The 15,614-nt window shown below is 54.3% G+C and overlaps 2 protein-coding genes across 3 annotated transcripts; both read right to left on the reverse strand.

Moving 5' to 3' along the window:
* Positions 1-2,211: 2,211 nt before the first annotated feature.
* Positions 2,212-5,347, reverse strand: FOXL1 (forkhead box L1). 2 transcript variants are annotated; one of them, XM_066194723.1, is made up of 3 exons: positions 5,201-5,347; positions 4,224-4,423; positions 2,212-3,367 (listed from the first exon to the last, which is right to left on the reverse strand). In XM_066194723.1, the coding sequence occupies exon 3, from the start codon at positions 3,201-3,203 to the stop codon at positions 2,343-2,345; it is 861 nt and encodes a 286-aa protein (XP_066050820.1). In that variant the 5' UTR covers positions 3,204-3,367; positions 4,224-4,423; positions 5,201-5,347; the 3' UTR covers positions 2,212-2,342. The 2 variants fall into 2 exon arrangements, with proteins under 2 accessions (XP_066050820.1, XP_066050819.1); XM_066194722.1 differs by lacking the exon at positions 5,201-5,347 and having other exon boundaries at positions 4,224-4,623.
* Positions 5,348-10,051: 4,704 nt separating this feature from the next.
* FOXC2 (forkhead box C2) lies at positions 10,052-12,203 on the reverse strand. Its single transcript, XM_066194721.1, has one exon. The coding sequence runs from the start codon at positions 11,680-11,682 to the stop codon at positions 10,204-10,206; it is 1,479 nt and encodes a 492-aa protein (XP_066050818.1). The 5' UTR covers positions 11,683-12,203; the 3' UTR covers positions 10,052-10,203.
* Between the last annotated feature and the right edge of the window lie 3,411 nt (positions 12,204-15,614).

Consider the following 15,614-nt stretch of genomic DNA (forward strand, 5'->3'; position numbering starts at 1 on the left):
AGAGGAGCTGAAGACACAGATTAAAAGTGGTGACCGAGAGCATAAATATCCAATTTTGGGGGGTAAAACCTTTCCATGGGCCGGGCTGTGGGGACACTGGGGATGCAGGATCCCTCCCTGTGAGAAGGGCTTGATGGAGATCCATCAAACACATCCTGGGAGGCAGCATCAACCTCCCCCCTCAGCCTGAGCCCAGATCACCACACGGGAGGTGGAGAAAGGAGCTGATCTCTCTGCTGGGCTCATTTCCCTCCCCCTGCAGCTTCCTGCGCGTGATGTCACCTCCCAGACCCCAAACGGGCCGGTGGTGTCAGTGCCCAGCCTGGAATGGGACCTCCTGGCCAGGTGGCCCCCTCTGTCACTGGTACCTGTCCCTAATGTCACACAGGAGTGGCACTGCGTGGCCAGGGGTGGCACACAGTGACATTTAACCCTCCCAGCACTCACTTAGCCCTAGGAATGATTCCTGTAATAGTTATCTGTCCCTAATGTCACACAGGAGTGGCACTGCGTGGCCAGGGGTGGCACACAGGGACCTTTAACCCTCTCAGCACTCACCCAGACCTGGGACTGAGCAGTGACACCATAACGTTTTACAAGCATTTCTTCGTTTTCTACTTCAGTGCCAGGACTTCAAACAATGGACCAAATAGATATTCAAACAGGAGCTGTCAGAAATAGGATGCAAATAAAGGATTTTATTAAAATAAAGCCTATTTTGCAAATCGGTTTGGAAAAAAATTAATCTCTCTTTTTTTCTCTCCTTTTTTTTTGCATTGAGAAGCTCCAGCTCAGCCCATCCAGGGGATCTGCCTATGAGCATCCTTTTTGGAGGGGGAAGCTAAATAGCAATTCTCACCTTTTGGAGATTTTCTGTCTTGCCCCAAGTGAGAGCTCTTTGCCTTGAGCTGGAATGAGTAACCCTGGTCCAAATATCAAGGAATTGATGCCAACCTTCCTCTGCTAAAACTGAACCAAAGCTCACCTGAAAACCCCACTTTTCCAATATCCAGGTGCTCATTTAACAGCAAGCTTTGCTTTTGAGACGGGGTGGGATGAAAGAAGGGGAAGAGAAAGAGGAACTATCATTTCAAGGAAGATTTCATCAGTTTCAAGGAACAGGTAATTTCCCAGTTTTTGTTGCCTCTCCCATCTTTTCGTGGCCCATCATGTCAGCACCAGGATATTTGCTGCATCCCGCAGCAGGCCCCACTCCTCCATCCTCCAGCACAAGCCTCACATCACACCAGCCACATTCCTGAACAAAAATACCTTTATTGGATATAGGTTTGGTTTCATAATGAAAATTGAGAATATAAATTTTTTTTTCCAAAAGGGTATTTATCCACTAATATACAAAAAGCCTCTATTTACGGCAAACAAAAATACAAAATATTCCTGATTTCTCACAACATGTCGGGATTCTTCCTTCTTTACAAAAAAAAAAAAGAAAGAAAACTTTAGAAACATAGCTGATGTCTATTTTTTTTTCCTGGTATTTGTCCTGACCTCCACAACTCTGTCTCAGTCTTTTTAGGTCAGATCCCATTAAGACACGGAACACGGACAAATCTCTGTGTTTGCTCATCCATCCTCTCCTTTTTGGCAGAAAGAAGCAGAAACTCAGTGGAGATACCCCAAAGCACCAGTGCTGGGCAGGAAAGCAGTTCCACACCATGCTGGATCCAAGCAAGCAGGAATATTCGGGATGAGCCTGGATTGCTTGGTCTGCCACCAGTTCAGCTCCAGTTACCCACTGGGACGACTGGGCCAGTTGGAGTATCAGGAATTATGATGTGCCTGTGGGTATTCATGGCAAAAATTGCCGGTGTTATTAGTTCCTGTGGGTATTGATGGCAAAACAAAACTCGGCCTCCTCCTCCCCCCGGGACGGGGCTTGGTTTTCAAAGGAAAAAATCAAGGAAGAAAACAGAGACCTGCAGGGCTCGAGAGAAAGCCGGTCTGAGGAACCTGAGGGATGCAAAGGCTGAAGGTGCAGAGCAAAGCCCACGGGGCTCGGGGGCCGGCGTGGGCATCCCCCCGGTGCTGCCTCCACCTCCGCCCATCACGGGAAAACAAAACCGCTTTTTACCTTCCAAAGTCGCTCTGGCAGGGGGTGGGAGGCACCCTCTAAATAGAATCCGCAGCAAAGACGCGCCTTGAAAATGCCCTGAAATCCTGAGTCACCTTTAAAAAAACATCGCTTTGGGGTTTGCTTTTTTTTTTTTTTTTTTTTAGGTCTTGACCCTCGTGGTGAGGTCTGAGTCCGATCTCTCCCTCCCATCTCGCCCCTCCCCGGAGCAGAGCTCGGGGTCGCGGGGGGCGCGTTAATTCTGGGGCAACTACTGGAAATTAAACACGGCCTCGGAGAAGTGCAGAGGGAAGCAGGAGAGGAAGGGGATGCCGATGTGGTAAAGCCTGCCGTGCACCTGGGAGTCGAGCATGAGGGAGGCGTTGAGGGCCGGCCCGAAGCCGCCGCTGGCCACCAGGGAGCCGGCGGGGCTCTCCCGGGCCGCCTTGGGGGCAGCCCCGGGGGCCGGCGGCCGCAGCCCCTGCGCCAGGATGCTCTCGATGCTGAAGCTGCGACCCCGGGAACCGCTCTTGAGCGGCGGGGCGGCAGCGGGAGGGGCCGGGGGCTGTGCCCCGGGAGAAGCCGCTCTCCCCCCTCCCGGCCGCGGCACCCCCGCATCCCCCGGCGCCGCGGCCGCGCTGCCCTTGGCCCGCTTGGGCTCGACGGGGCGAGCGGGCGGCCCCGGCTGCTCGCCGGGCTTGGAGTCCTGAGGGGCCGCGGCTTTGGGCTTCCTCTTCCTGCGGCGGTAGTTGCCGTTCTCGAACATGTCCAGGCACCGCGGGTCCAGGGTCCAGTAGCTGCCCTTGCCGGGCCGCCCCTTCTCGCGGGGCACCTTGACGAAGCAGTCGTTGAGCGAGAGGTTGTGGCGGATGCTGTTCTGCCAGCCCTGCTTGTTGTCGTGGTAGAAAGGGAAGCGGTCCATGATGAACTGGTAGATGCCGCTGAGCGTCACCTTCTGCTCCGGAGCTTCTTTGATGGCCATGGCGATGAGGGCGATGTAGCTGTAGGGGGGTTTCTGAGGGGGGTCCTGCCGGGACATGGCCCCCCCGGGGGCGAAGCCGAGCGCTGCCGGCAGGTAAACCATGGACGGGCTGCCCAGGGGGGAGAGGTGGCTGCCGTAGATGTGGCTCATCGCCGGCGGGCTCGCAGCTCCGCGTCTTCCCCCTCGGAGCCGAGCGAAGGGACGGGGCAGGGCAGAACCGTGGGACGAGTCCACCGGGGAGCTGTTTGCGCGAGCTCAGCTCCCAGCCCTGCCTGAAGGAGCTCTCGCTCTGCCTCTGTCCCTGCTTCATAGCTCTTAAAAAAAAAAAAAAAAAAAAAAAAAAGGGAAAAAAAAAAAAAGGAGGGGGAGAAAAAAAAAAGTTAAATAATTGTTGTAAGTTTGCTATTATATGTTGACTTAGCGCTGGAAAATAAATTGTCTCTGATAAACAGTCGTTTGTGTTCTCAGCCCACCCACATTAATTAAAATTTCATTGCTACAAAACTCCGAGCTCTCTCCACGTGTCTCGCTGGTACCAGCCAATGGTCTCCGGGTTATTCCTTCATTTGTTTATAGAATTAGTCTGTTGATAAGTCTGCCCACCCAAGTCGAATCAAGCTGTGTTTATTTGGAAAAATTTCCGGGCACCCAATATATAAACGCACTGATCTGATGTTTGAAATATCACGTCCACCCTTTGACGCTGCAAGCACACACAGCAGAGCAGGATGTACACTGCTGGACTGGAGGGATCCCCGCAGCAAAACTGGGGCATCCAACAACACACACACAAAAAAATAAAATAAAATAAAAAAATAATTGAAGAAAGGAAGAGAAAGGGATGGATGAGGGGAGGAGGCGGAGCTGCGATGGCGAGGAAGGAAAAGGGAAGGGGGGGGCTCAGGTGTGGAGGGGTCCCGATTTTCCAGCCCAAGGAGAGCCCTGGGGACGGGCCAAGGGGGACCCCCGGTGCAGCCCCGCTCCCAGCCCGAGCAGGCAGAGCTGCACCGGGGGAGGCTGCAGCAAAAAAAGGGGAATTTGGCAGGCCCGGGGAGGAGGGTCAGTATTTGTGAATGCGGGCCTGTTGCTTTATATTATGTACTTTCCTGTTTATAACAAGGAGGGGGATTATAACAACTTTACAAGTGCACACAGCTGGCCAGTGCTTACATTAGGAATTTGTGATGCTCTTTTTCTGTATAAACGTCCAGGTTTGGGGCTGTGTTTTCTGTTGTGGGATTTATTATAATTTTTTTTCTTTAATTTACTGACGTAACAGCTTTAATCCGAGGCCCTGAGGGATTCCGATGCAGTTGGAGGTGTCGCCTGTGTCCCCCCGCGGGTTTAGGACCCCCTGTCCTGTGGAGCATCTTTTCTCCGAGGGAGGGAAGAAGAGGCCTAAGGGGGAGCCTTTCTCCTTCAAAGAGAAATATCCCAACCGCGCAGCTCCCTCGAGCCTGCCGGGATTTTTACCTGGCAAGGGAAGAGGTTAAAGCTCCGAGCAGACGCCTCCACCTCCCCATCCCCGGATTTCCCTTCAAGTTCCCCTCACCCCTGCGGTTTCGCGCCCAGCGTCTCTCCCCTGTCGGGAGAAGGATTTTTATCCCCGGGGTAAAACCCAGCGCGATGCTGTGGAGCTGCGGATAGGTCCTGAAAGCTGCAGATCTCCAGGAGAGCCCGGGAGACGCAGCCGGGGTGCGCAGGGACGAGGTTTACAGGGCGGGGGTGTGAGGGTCTCCCCTCCCCACGTGTGGGAGGGGAACTCACCCCTCTAACACCGCCCTTGCCCGAAATTCTTCATCCCTCCCGCGCCCTGCGCACCCCCGCCGGCCCCTGGGAGCTGCAGCACCCTGTCAAAAGCGCGATAAACCCCCAAATAAATAAAAAACCAGAGGTGAAAAGACGGATTTGGGGGGGTCTCCGCCTCTTGACACTGAGCAGCAGCACGCCCCGGCAGCCTCCCCGGCCCTGCAGCATCCTCGGCAGGGAGGGATGGAGCGGAGCGCGGCTGCTCTGACCCGCCCGGCGCATCCTCAGAGCAGCCGGCCGAGGGTCTTCCCCCACCCCTCACCCTTCTCCCTTCCCGCCTCGGGGAGTCCCCCGCTCCCAGAGACACTCCAGGCGCGGATTAGTAAAATAATAAATACTCGCGTGTGCGGCAGGAGACAGTCACACGGGCTCCCGCTCTCTCCCTGAGCTCCCTCCCCCAGGAAAATTCTTCCTTCCTCCCTCGTTTTCCCCCTCTGGGCGGTGGGAAATCCTTGGAGGCGGGGATGTGGCTTTTCTCTCCGTTCCTTCTTCCCGGCTCTTGTGTTATCCCTGTCATCCCTTTCCTGCCGGCGGCATGGCTGGAGCTCTTCGGCTGCGTTATCCGCACGGGTTCAGCCGCCGAGAGGAAGGGACAGAGGGGGGTTCTTGTTGGTGTTGTTGGTACCGTCGATCTTTCCCTAAACAGAAAAAAAAAAAGAAAAAAAAAAAAAAAAGAAACAAACAAACAAAAAAAAAAAGAAACAAACAAACAAAAAAAAAAAAACCACACCAAACAAACAACGCGGAGCCGGCGATGGAGGCGCTCCTGGATGGATTTCCCCTCCTCTCCAGCTGACGAGCCCCTTTTAAAGCTGCAGCGAGGAGAGATCCCGCCTGGAGCCCCCGGCGGGAGCAGGGCGCAAATGAGCTCTCCCCATTCCTGCTGCGTCCCGGGAAACGGAGCAAGGAGGGCTGGAAAACAGCGATCCCCAATCAGCGCACCCAGGGATGGGGGGAGCAGGGTTGGGAATCGGTGATTCCCACTCCCGCTGCATCCCGGGATGGGGGAGTAGGATGTAAATCGGTGATTCCCACTCCTGCTGCATCCCGGGATGGGGGAGCAGGATGTAAATCAGTGATTCCCACTCCTGCTGCATCCCAGTCTTTTGGGGGGGGGGGGGGAAGGGATGTAAATTAGAGCTCCCGTTTCCTGCTGCATCGCGGGATGGAGGAGCGCGAGAGTGTAAATCAGTGCTCCCCATCCCTGCTGCATCTCAGACTTGTAGGGAAGAAGGGGTGAGAATCAGAATTCCCCATTCCTGATCCATCCCGGGAAAAGAGGAAGAAGGAGTGTTAATCACTGCTCACCTTCCCTGCTGCATGCCGCGATGGCGGGAGCAGGGCAAAAATCAGAGCTCCCCACTCCTTCTGCACCACAATTTCGGGAGCAAGAAGGGGTGTAAAATCAGAGCTCCCCATTCCTGATCCATCCCGGGGAAAGGCGAAGAAGGGGTGTAAATCAGTGCTCCCCATTCCTGCTGCATCGCGGGAAACGGGGGAAGAGAGGGTGTAAATCAGTGATCCCCACTCCCACCTTACTCCTGCCCGGGAGAAACGGGGCTCTGAACAGTGCTCCCCATTCCTGCTGCACCCCGGGATGTGGGGAACAGGGCAAAAACCAGCGCTCTCAACTCCTGCTGCATCCTCACCTGAGGGGGAGCAGGAATGCGGATCAGTGTTCCCCAGTCCTGCTGCATCCCGGCCTGGGCTCCCTCAGGAATGTGGATCAGAGCTCCACTCTCCTGCTGCATCCCGGCCTGGGCTCCCTCAGGAATGATCTCCCGGTAGGATTTGCCCACCCATCGCCCCTGGCCGACCACGGCGCTGCAGAGGTGGCCCGGGACTGGCCCGGGATGAGGGATGTATTTCCTTCTCTCCCGGCCTGTCAGTGCCAGGGATGGATTTTCTGCAAAGTCCCTTTGAAAATGACAGAAGAGCTCGTGGCCTTCCCCAAAAACCTCTCGGTCGGCGCCTTCCCACGAGTTCCGTGGAAGGTGGGATTGATTGGGAGGGCCGGGACAGCTTGTGCTCGGCTCTGCGGAGGCTTGGGGGGATTCCTGAAGGGAATGGGGTTCACCCGGGGCGTGCAGCACCAGGGAAACGCTCCCTTCACCGGGCTGTGGGGACGAGATGGAAAACCCCTGCCTCTTCTCCCCAAAACCGAAACTATCTGGGCTTTTGGGCAGGTGGTGAATGGCAATAGGAGAAAAAAAATTATTAAACCCATCCACCATCCTCATCCTCTTCCCGGAGCCACCCTGAGCCCCAGCCCAGAGCCACCGGTCATGCAGCAGCATCAGCCAGAGCCCGGGGCCGAGCCTGGCCCCCCTGAGCTGCGGGAAGAGGGGCTGTGGGGGTCATGCTGCTCCTTCGAGGGGCTGCAGAGCCGAATCGGGTCATGGCTGCGTTCTAAAGTGACCCGGGGCCTTCCTCCTTCCTTCACTTCTTTCTTCCTTCCCCTCCGCTCCGGCCGGGCTGGAGTCACCTGTCGCGACAGGCTCCGATTGCGTTATCGCGCTCCTTATCGCGGCTTTTAAACGGAGCCACCAAAGCATCCCCCGCGTCCTGCACGGGGCTCTCGCCTCTCCTGCGACACCAGCCCACCCCAAAGGGCTCTCCTGAAACACCAGCCCACCCCAAAAAACTCCCCGTGGGGTGCTGGGGGTGACTGGGGCCGAGGGACAGGAGGGGACACAGCGAAGGGACAATGGCCGAGAGGGACGGGAAGAGGGGAGAGGGGATGGGAGCGGCGGAGATCCCGTGCTGGGGCGAGGTGGGGAAAGAAACACCAAAAAGGAGGTTTTTTGGGGGGGAAATAGGATGCCAGGAACTGTCCAGCACCAGCTCGGGAGGAGCTGCAGAGCCCTGGGGGTGTCCCAAACCCCGGGAAAAGGGGGAAAAAGGGGAAAAGGGTCTCCGATTCCCCAGCGCCCTGGGGGGAAGATGCGGGAGCAGCGGCCATCCCGGGATTTCTCGACTCGTGTGGGAAAACCCACAACAAGCACCTGATTTCAGTCATCTCCCCCCGCAGCGTCCCCGGCATCCACGCAGGAAAAAAAATCCCACGGGAAGAGGGTCTGGCTGGAGGAAGAATTCTTTCCCAATTCGTATCTTCCCTCCCCCTTTTCCTCCTATTTATTTTAATTTAACTCCCCTTATTTCCTTTTTTTTTTTTCTTTACACTCTGTATTTTCTCTTAAGAGAGCACTTTTACTTTTATTTCATTAAAAAAATTAAAGAGAAGCAAATAAAAAATTAAATAAAAAGCACGCTCTGAGAGCCAGGAAAAATGGCAGGGAGGCTTTTTTTTTTTTTTACAAGAATGTTCCTTAAAATACAGATCAAGTGAGGCTCAGACATTTTTTTCTCATTTAAACCGAGAATTTCGGTGCTTTTTGCCAGCTTTCAAGCGCAGGCGAAATTTAACCGGTCAAAACCAATTTAGATCATCGATTTCAACAGCCTGACGTGGGTATAACTCTTCCCGAACCCCCCCAGCCCCCCAAAAAAGGGTTTTGAGGGGCACTGTGGGGCTGAGGGTGCTGGCCTGGGGGCACGTTTGGGATTTATCCCCTGGAAATGTTGGATGGATGTCATTTTGCAGCTGGGAAAAGAGCCTGGCCCCACAGAGCTGGGTTTTGGAAAGTCCCAAAGACCTCCTAAACTCTGCTGTAGGCTCTGCCGGTGTTCCCAGGCTTTCAGGATTGCTAAATCCGGCGTTTTGCCCCTGGATTAAAGCTGCTGGAACAGGTTAAAGGACGATTTGGGAAAAGGCACAATATCCTGCAGTGCGAACAGGAGCTTCAAGAGACGAAGAGAAAGTTTAAAAAAAAAAAATCAGCCAATTTCTCCGACAATAGAGGATTTCAAACCCAAAATGATTCCCGAGTGAACTTTACACCTTTCTAAGCCTCCGCAGGCGAGGCCGGGTTTAAATGGTCGCTCTCCCTCCCAGGCGCTCGGGATCGCTTTCAAGAAAAACCAAATAAATAAATAAAATGGATTTTTCAGGGGGTGGGGAGTGTTTTCTGCCCTGGGAAGAGGCGCCGAGCCCCGCGCAAGGGCTGCGCTCGCAAGGACAGGGGCGAGAGGAGCAGAAATAAATCCCCTCCCTCCCGTTTTCCCTGTTTTCCCCATTGGAGGCCTGGGAAAACTCCTGAAATTTCACGATTCGGGATTGAGGGGACTCAGCCCCGCGGTGGTTTTCCTTATCCCCCCTTCCCCGGCTGTACAATTCCAGCTCTTCACGTGAATTCAACTTTCTCTGCAATAAAGAATCCTCAGAAACCTTCAGGAAAACCACCTTGTTTTTAAAAACAGCCACGTTTTTTTCGCGTGAAGGAAGAAAAAAGCAAAACAAAACACCTGTGAAAAAACCCAGTTTATACACAGAGAAGCGCCAGACTTGGAGCAGAAAAAACCAGCATGGATTTATTTTAAGGTAAGTACAACAATTAGGACCACATAAGACAAACGAACTTTGAAGCAGGTTAAAGCAAAAAAAAAAAAAAAAAAAAAAAAAAAAAAAAAAGTCCTTAGGAATGGTAAAGGTGAAATCTATTATACAAAATATCACACGTCGTAAATAATAATAAAAAAGTATCAGATACTTTGTCTATTTTTTCCTTTAAAAAAATCCACCAGCAAAAAATAAATTATTTCCTCGTCTTGCGGAAAGAACAGCTCTAAAACAAAAGAAAATCTATTGCATAATTGTACACAGAAGAAGAAATCACTTGTCATTAATTTGGAAGTTAGGAACCGTTGGGCGAGACAAAAAACAATCCAGTGAACTCAACTTTAAATATTATATTAATGGCTCTGAAAATCAGCCTGATTAGAAATCCACATATTTTTTACAGCACAACAGAGAACTCAAAAAAAAAAAAAATACCCAGGACATATATTTATATATATATTTATAAACTTTTTTTTCCTTTTAAAACGTATAAATGGTCGTTGTGATATTGGTCCATAAGTTATTTTTCTGAGACCCCCTATACTTTAGCATATAAAATTTGCCACTTTTAGATAGACATATATATATATATAATTTTTTTTTACCTTTTTGTTTTCTTTCCTTTTTTTTTTCTTTTTCAAATGAGAGATCCCCCTATTTTTTTTTCAAGTAAAATATACTTGTCCATAATTTAAGGATGCCCAAAACCGGGGCTTTTTTTTTTTTGGGGGGGGATCTTCAAACTCTGTGGCCGCAAAGTCCACGGGGGAAAGCTGTCAGATATATTTTTATTGGGGTGGGTTTATTTCTCCCGATTTTTTAAAAAATAATTATTATTAATTTTTTTTTTTTGAACGGGGCTTAGCGGGGGTTGGCGGCTACTCAGTACTTAGTGCAGTCGTAGGAGTAGGGGGCGGCGTGGCGATATAGGGAGGGCGCGGATCTGTAGGGGATCTGACAGGCGGAGTTGCTGCTCACCTGATGCTCGCTCAGCGCCGCGCTCTCCATCCCCAACCGGTGCGACGTGAACATTTCCCTCACGTTGGGAAAAGTCTGCTGCTGCGAGCCGAAAGTGTGCCCGGGCAGGTGGCTCAGCTCAGCGCCGTGGTTGAGGTACCAAGAAGCCGCGGGTTGTCCTCCCGCCGCTCCTCCTCCTCCTCCTCCTCCTCCGTGGGGATGCCCGGTACCCAGCGCTCCGTCCTGCCCCGCGGGCAGGCTCAGCGTGCCCAGAGGGGACGGGGCACCTCCGCTGGGATGCTCGGGCAGCCCGTCCTCCAGCGGGGCGCACATGTGAGCCGGCCTGTCGCCGCTGTAGAGGCTCATGGCCCGCATGCTGCAGTGGTAGCTCCCACTAGTGTCCAGCGCCTGGCTGCACGCCGCGCTGTAACCCGACGGCTGCCCCGCGGGGTAACCCAGAGCCAGCCCGCCGCCCGTCCTGCCCGAGGCGGCACTCACCGGGCTCAGATCCCCCGCGGGGGAAGTCCGCAGGGTCATGATGCTCTCCACGCTGAAGCCCGGCAGCCCGTTGCCGGCCGGGTGATGCTCGGGCAGGGACGCGTCCGGCGAGGCGGAGGCGGCGGGGGGCGAGGCGGCGCTGCGGGGGCTGTCCCGCAGGGCCCCGCCGCTGGCCGGGCTCAGCGTCTCCACCTTGGTGATCACGGGCAGCTCGGGAGACGCCGTCTCGCTCTTGATCACCACCTTCTTCTCGGAGGCCGGCGCCGAGGCGGAGGAAGAGGAAGAGGAGGAGGAGGCTTCCTTCGGGAGGTCGGCGCCGGGCAGCCCGGGGGGTTTGGGCTGCTCCTTCAGCAGCCGTTCCCGGGCCTCCTCTTTCTCCTTGGAGACGTCCTTCTTCTTGAAGCGTCTCCGGCGGCGCAGGAAGCTGCCGTTCTCGAACATGTTGTAGGAGTCGGGGTCCAGGGTCCAGTAGCTGCCCTTGCCCGGCTTCTTGTCGTCACGGGGCACCTTGACGAAGCACTCGTTGAGCGAGAGGTTGTGGCGGATGCTGTTCTGCCAGCCCTGCTTGTTCTCTCGGTAGAAAGGGAAGCGGTCCATGATGAACTGGTAAATCCCATTGAGCGTGATCTTCTTGTCGGGGGCGTTCTGGATGGCCATGGTGATGAGGGCGATGTAGCTGTAAGGTGGCTTCACCAGGTCCTTGGGGGCGGTGGGTTGGTGCGGGTGGTAGGGGCCGTAGGAGCGCCCCATGCCCGCCGCGTACTGCTCGGCGTGGCCCGAATAGACGCTCATGGGGTTGCCCATGCCGCCGTACGTCCCGGCAGCCCGGTAGTAGTTCTGCTCGCTTAAATACGGCACCACTCCCAAAGCGTTGGGGTCCGAGACGGAGTAGCGAGCCTGCATCATGGAGAGGGGCTTCCCTCCGGGGCGGCCGCGGAGGCGAGGAGGAAGAGGAGGACGGTGGAAGGGCCTCACCCCCTATCCGGGACCCCTCCGCGGAGAAGGGAGAGAGCGGGAGAGAGAGAGAGAGAGAGAGAGTCTCGGAGCCGAGCTAAATCCCAGCGTGTCCTCTAGCAGCGGCACCGCAGCGGCATCCTCCGGGTCGCCGGGGGTCTCTGGCGGCCTCTCCCTCCCTCTGTATGACTGTGATTCTTGTACACACGGCCCGCGGCGGCGGCGGGCACTGCTGCGGGGAGCTGGGCTGGGTGGGGGGGGCTCTGTCCTCGCAGGAAAAGGGAATTTTAAAAAAAAGAAGAAAACGAAAACAAAACAAAAATATAAAAAAAAAAAAAACTTGGAAAAAAAAAAGAAAAAATTAAAAATAAAAAAAGAAGAAAAAGTAGCCTTGCGGGAAAAGAAAAAACCCCCAGTCCTTGTCACAACAACGGCCCGAAACGTTCCGGAGCCCCCGGAGGGGTGCGGGAGCCGCCGAGCTCCCTCCCGGCCGCGCCGCGCAGCTTCAAAACTCGCCCCGCGCCGCCGCCGCGCTTTTACTCCCCGCTGGCCCCGCCCCCCGCCGCGCCCGCCAGCCAATGGCAGGGCGCGGCGCCGCGGCCGCAGCCAATGGGAGCGCGGGACGCGGCGGCGCCGGCGGGCGGCCCCCGCGCGCTCCCGGGGCCGGGCCGAGCCTCGCGTCCCCTCAGCGCCGCTTCGAACGATTTGGCCCCAAAAACCTCAACCCCGAACCGGTCGGGGGGATCTGGGGGGATCTGCCCGCTGCCCGCCCTGCGGATAACTTAAAAACAGCGGAGTTTTAAAGCGGGTTTTTTTTGCAGGCAGGTTGATGCCGGGGCCGGCGGGAGCGGTGGCACCGCGCGGGTCGCAGTGCCGGTGTCGCGGTGTGGCTGTGCCCGACAAGTCCGGGTTTGGCATTTTTTAAAAATTTATTCCAGTGAAATTCCTCGGGAGAGGCCGCCTGGTGCTCGCCCGGTGGCGGTGACATCGCTCCTCGGCCCCGCTGGCGGGTTCAGAGGTTTCTCTGCCGCTGTTGGGGGAGTTTGGGGATATTTTATTATAATAATAATAATAAAAAAAAACCCACCAGAAAACCAACAAAAAATAGAGAGCGGATTTAAGGGTCTATTTTTTTTTTTTTTCGTTCCGGGCATTGCAGCGGGTTTTCTTGTGCCTGTGAAATCCGCCCCTCTGCCTTGTCCCTAATGAGTTCATTAGAGGCAATCAGAGTGGGACAATTAGGGACGCATGGTGACCAAGTGTAAACTCAAGTGTTTGGGGAAACTGCTGAGAATTGTTCTGTTCCACCCCAGAGAAGAGCGGATCTGACGGGCGAAAGAACCGAGGTGGGAAACCAGCGATTTCGCCGCTCCGCAGGGAAAAAAGAAAAATCAGAATATATCTATAAACCAAAATAACCCTACAAAATCGATTCGAGCCCGAAAAGACCGAGATAAGGTCGAAATGAATTTGCTGTCACTTCGGCCGGGCTCCTTCCCGCCGCCTCCCCCGAGCTCTGATTCCTGAGCGCTGAGTTTTGGGGTTTCTTACACTGTAATTCTGCCTTGCCCTCCTTGCAATTTGTGTGGTTTCGTAAGGCTTTAAACAAAGATTTTTTTTCTTTTTTTTTTCTTTTTTTTTCCCCAAAGTCGGGCTGGGATTTTGGCTGGCTGCTGGCACCGAGGGTCCCTTTCCCGCTCGGTTGATGAGGACGAGACCGCAGCCGGCTCCGGCCGTGGGAACCCGGCGGGGCTTGTTAATTACCGGAGACTTTCTTAATAAGAAAGGAAACGATTTTATGCGATAACCGAGGGGAGGGGGAAAAAAATTAAATTATGAGGCAGCTCCTCTTCAAGGAGGAGGGATGGTTTAAAAATGATCTGCGATGGAAAAATTGGTTGGGAAGTTTCTGCGGGCGCTTCAAAATTGTTATTTAATTTTGACGGAAATTATTTTGAATGTTCGGGGAGGGTTTCGTCCACCGAGAAAATGTCCGGGGATATTTAATAGGGAATTCGGCGAGATAAGCTGATACTTTTCATGTAAATTATTGACCATAAAAGAAAACCTTTTTTTTTTTTTCTGGAATAATTAAAGAACGACTTCACACTTTAATGTTCGGTTTTCAAATAAATCACTTTTCTCGTAACAACTTGGGCTGTTTCTTAGCGTACACAAGCACACGGAATATCTTTAACGATATAAGTTTATAAAACGCAGGGAAATTTTAAATGCAGAGCTTGAGCAAAGCCACCCCTGCGGTGTCCCAGTGCCGTCCTTTCCTGGAAGCCTGGAGAAATATCCTCGATGGAATCTTACCTCTCCTCGGCTGAAAACTTTGCCGAGTTGAAATTTCTATAGAATCCCCCAAAGCTGCAAAATTTCTTTGCTTTCTGCAGCTGGGCACCGAGCAGAGACTGAACCAGCGGGCTCGGAAAAGCCCAAAATTGGAATGATTTGAAGAAAAATAATAATAATTAAAAAAATCAGCATTATGAAAAATACTGGGGGGAGTGCGGGGAGAGGAGCCCGATCGAGGAGAAGAGCGGGAGGCGCATGGAAATGCGGGGTTCCTCCCGCGGGGCTCCCTCCTCCCGGTTCTCCGGGGGAGCCGCCGGTTCTCCACTCGCAGCCTTTACTGGCAGCGGAGCTTTCGCAGCGCTCGGGGCGCCCCGGGGACCGTTCCGGGACCGCTCCCCGTGTCGCTCGAGCGCCGTTCCCGAGGCCGTTCCCGGTGTCGCTCCCCAGCTGATCCCGGGACGGCTCCCGGACTGTTCCCGATGCCGTTCCCCATGTCGCTCCCGGGCTGTTCCCGGTGCCGTTCCGGGGCCATTCCCGGGCCGTTCCCGGTGCCGTTCCCCGGGGCCGCTCCGGTCTCACCTGCCTGCGAGGGCTCCGCGCGGCGTGTGTCGCCCCCCAGGGGACACGGCGGGGACTGCAGCGCCCCACGGCACCGCCCGGGCGCGGGGACAGAGGGACAGGGACGGGGACGGAGGGACAGAGATGGGGACAGAGAGACAGGGACGGGGACAGTGAAAGACTGAGCAGCTAAAGAGGAAAGAGGCAGAAGTGTGAGAAAGGGGATGAGTGGAGAAAATAGGTGGGCAGAGGGAGAGGAAAAGTAGGGAAGAAACAGAAAAAAGAGAGGAAGGGAGAAATGAAGGAGGAAAAGAGGGGAAGGGAAGGGAAGGGAAGGGAAGGGAAGGGAAGGGAAGGGAAGGGAAGGGAAGGGAAGGGAAGGGAAGGGAAGGGAAGGGAAGGGAAGGGAAGGGAAGGGAAGGGAAGGGAAGGGAAGGGAAGGGAAGGGAAGGGAAGGGAAGGGAAGGGAAGGGAAGGGAAGGGAAGGGAAGGGAAGGGAAGGGAAGGGAAGGGAAGGGGGAGCTCTGTCTGGCACCAGTCCAGCCAAGACCCATTGATGCACATGAATTTTTCCCTGTTTTGCACCTGTACTGGAGAGGGCAGGAACCTCTGGCTGCACGGGGTCCATCCCAGTTTTCCAGACATTTCTGGGCTCAAACAGGCCAGCCCAGGCAAGCTCCACCTGCCTTAAGGTGCCTCCTTCACCGGGTTATTTCATAAACACAACAATTCGCTCATACACTCTTTATTCACACATGGAAATCCACACTCCTTCCATTATTGAAAACGCCATTAAAAATGCTTCCCTTTAAAATTTGCAGCCTTTTAAAAATTTTCATCATTGAAGCCCAAGCGGAGCATTCTGGCTGGTTTAAAGCTCCTTTTTGGGTGCATTTGGGCTAATTTTCGTGGCTGTCCTGGCATGTTCAGCCTGCAGTTCCAAGGAATGATTCCTGCAGCACAAGGAGTTTCCTTCTGCATTTTTCCCAGGGTTTGGATTCATCTGATTCATCTGTCCCTCCCTT

Source organism: Chamaea fasciata, unplaced genomic scaffold (genome assembly GCF_029207755.1).
Source record: "Chamaea fasciata isolate MVZ Bird 193981 ecotype frontalis unplaced genomic scaffold, bChaFas1.0.hap1 SCAF_12, whole genome shotgun sequence".
Classification (NCBI taxonomy): Eukaryota; Metazoa; Chordata; class Aves; order Passeriformes; family Sylviidae; genus Chamaea; species Chamaea fasciata.

What these genes read in the sequence shown, in the direction of transcription:
- FOXL1 (XM_066194723.1), bottom strand. Translation starts at nt 3,203, where the DNA reads ATGAGCCACATCTACGGCAGCCACCTCTCCCCCCTGGGCAGCCCGTCC.
- FOXC2 (XM_066194721.1), bottom strand. Translation starts at nt 11,682, where the DNA reads ATGATGCAGGCTCGCTACTCCGTCTCGGACCCCAACGCTTTGGGAGTG.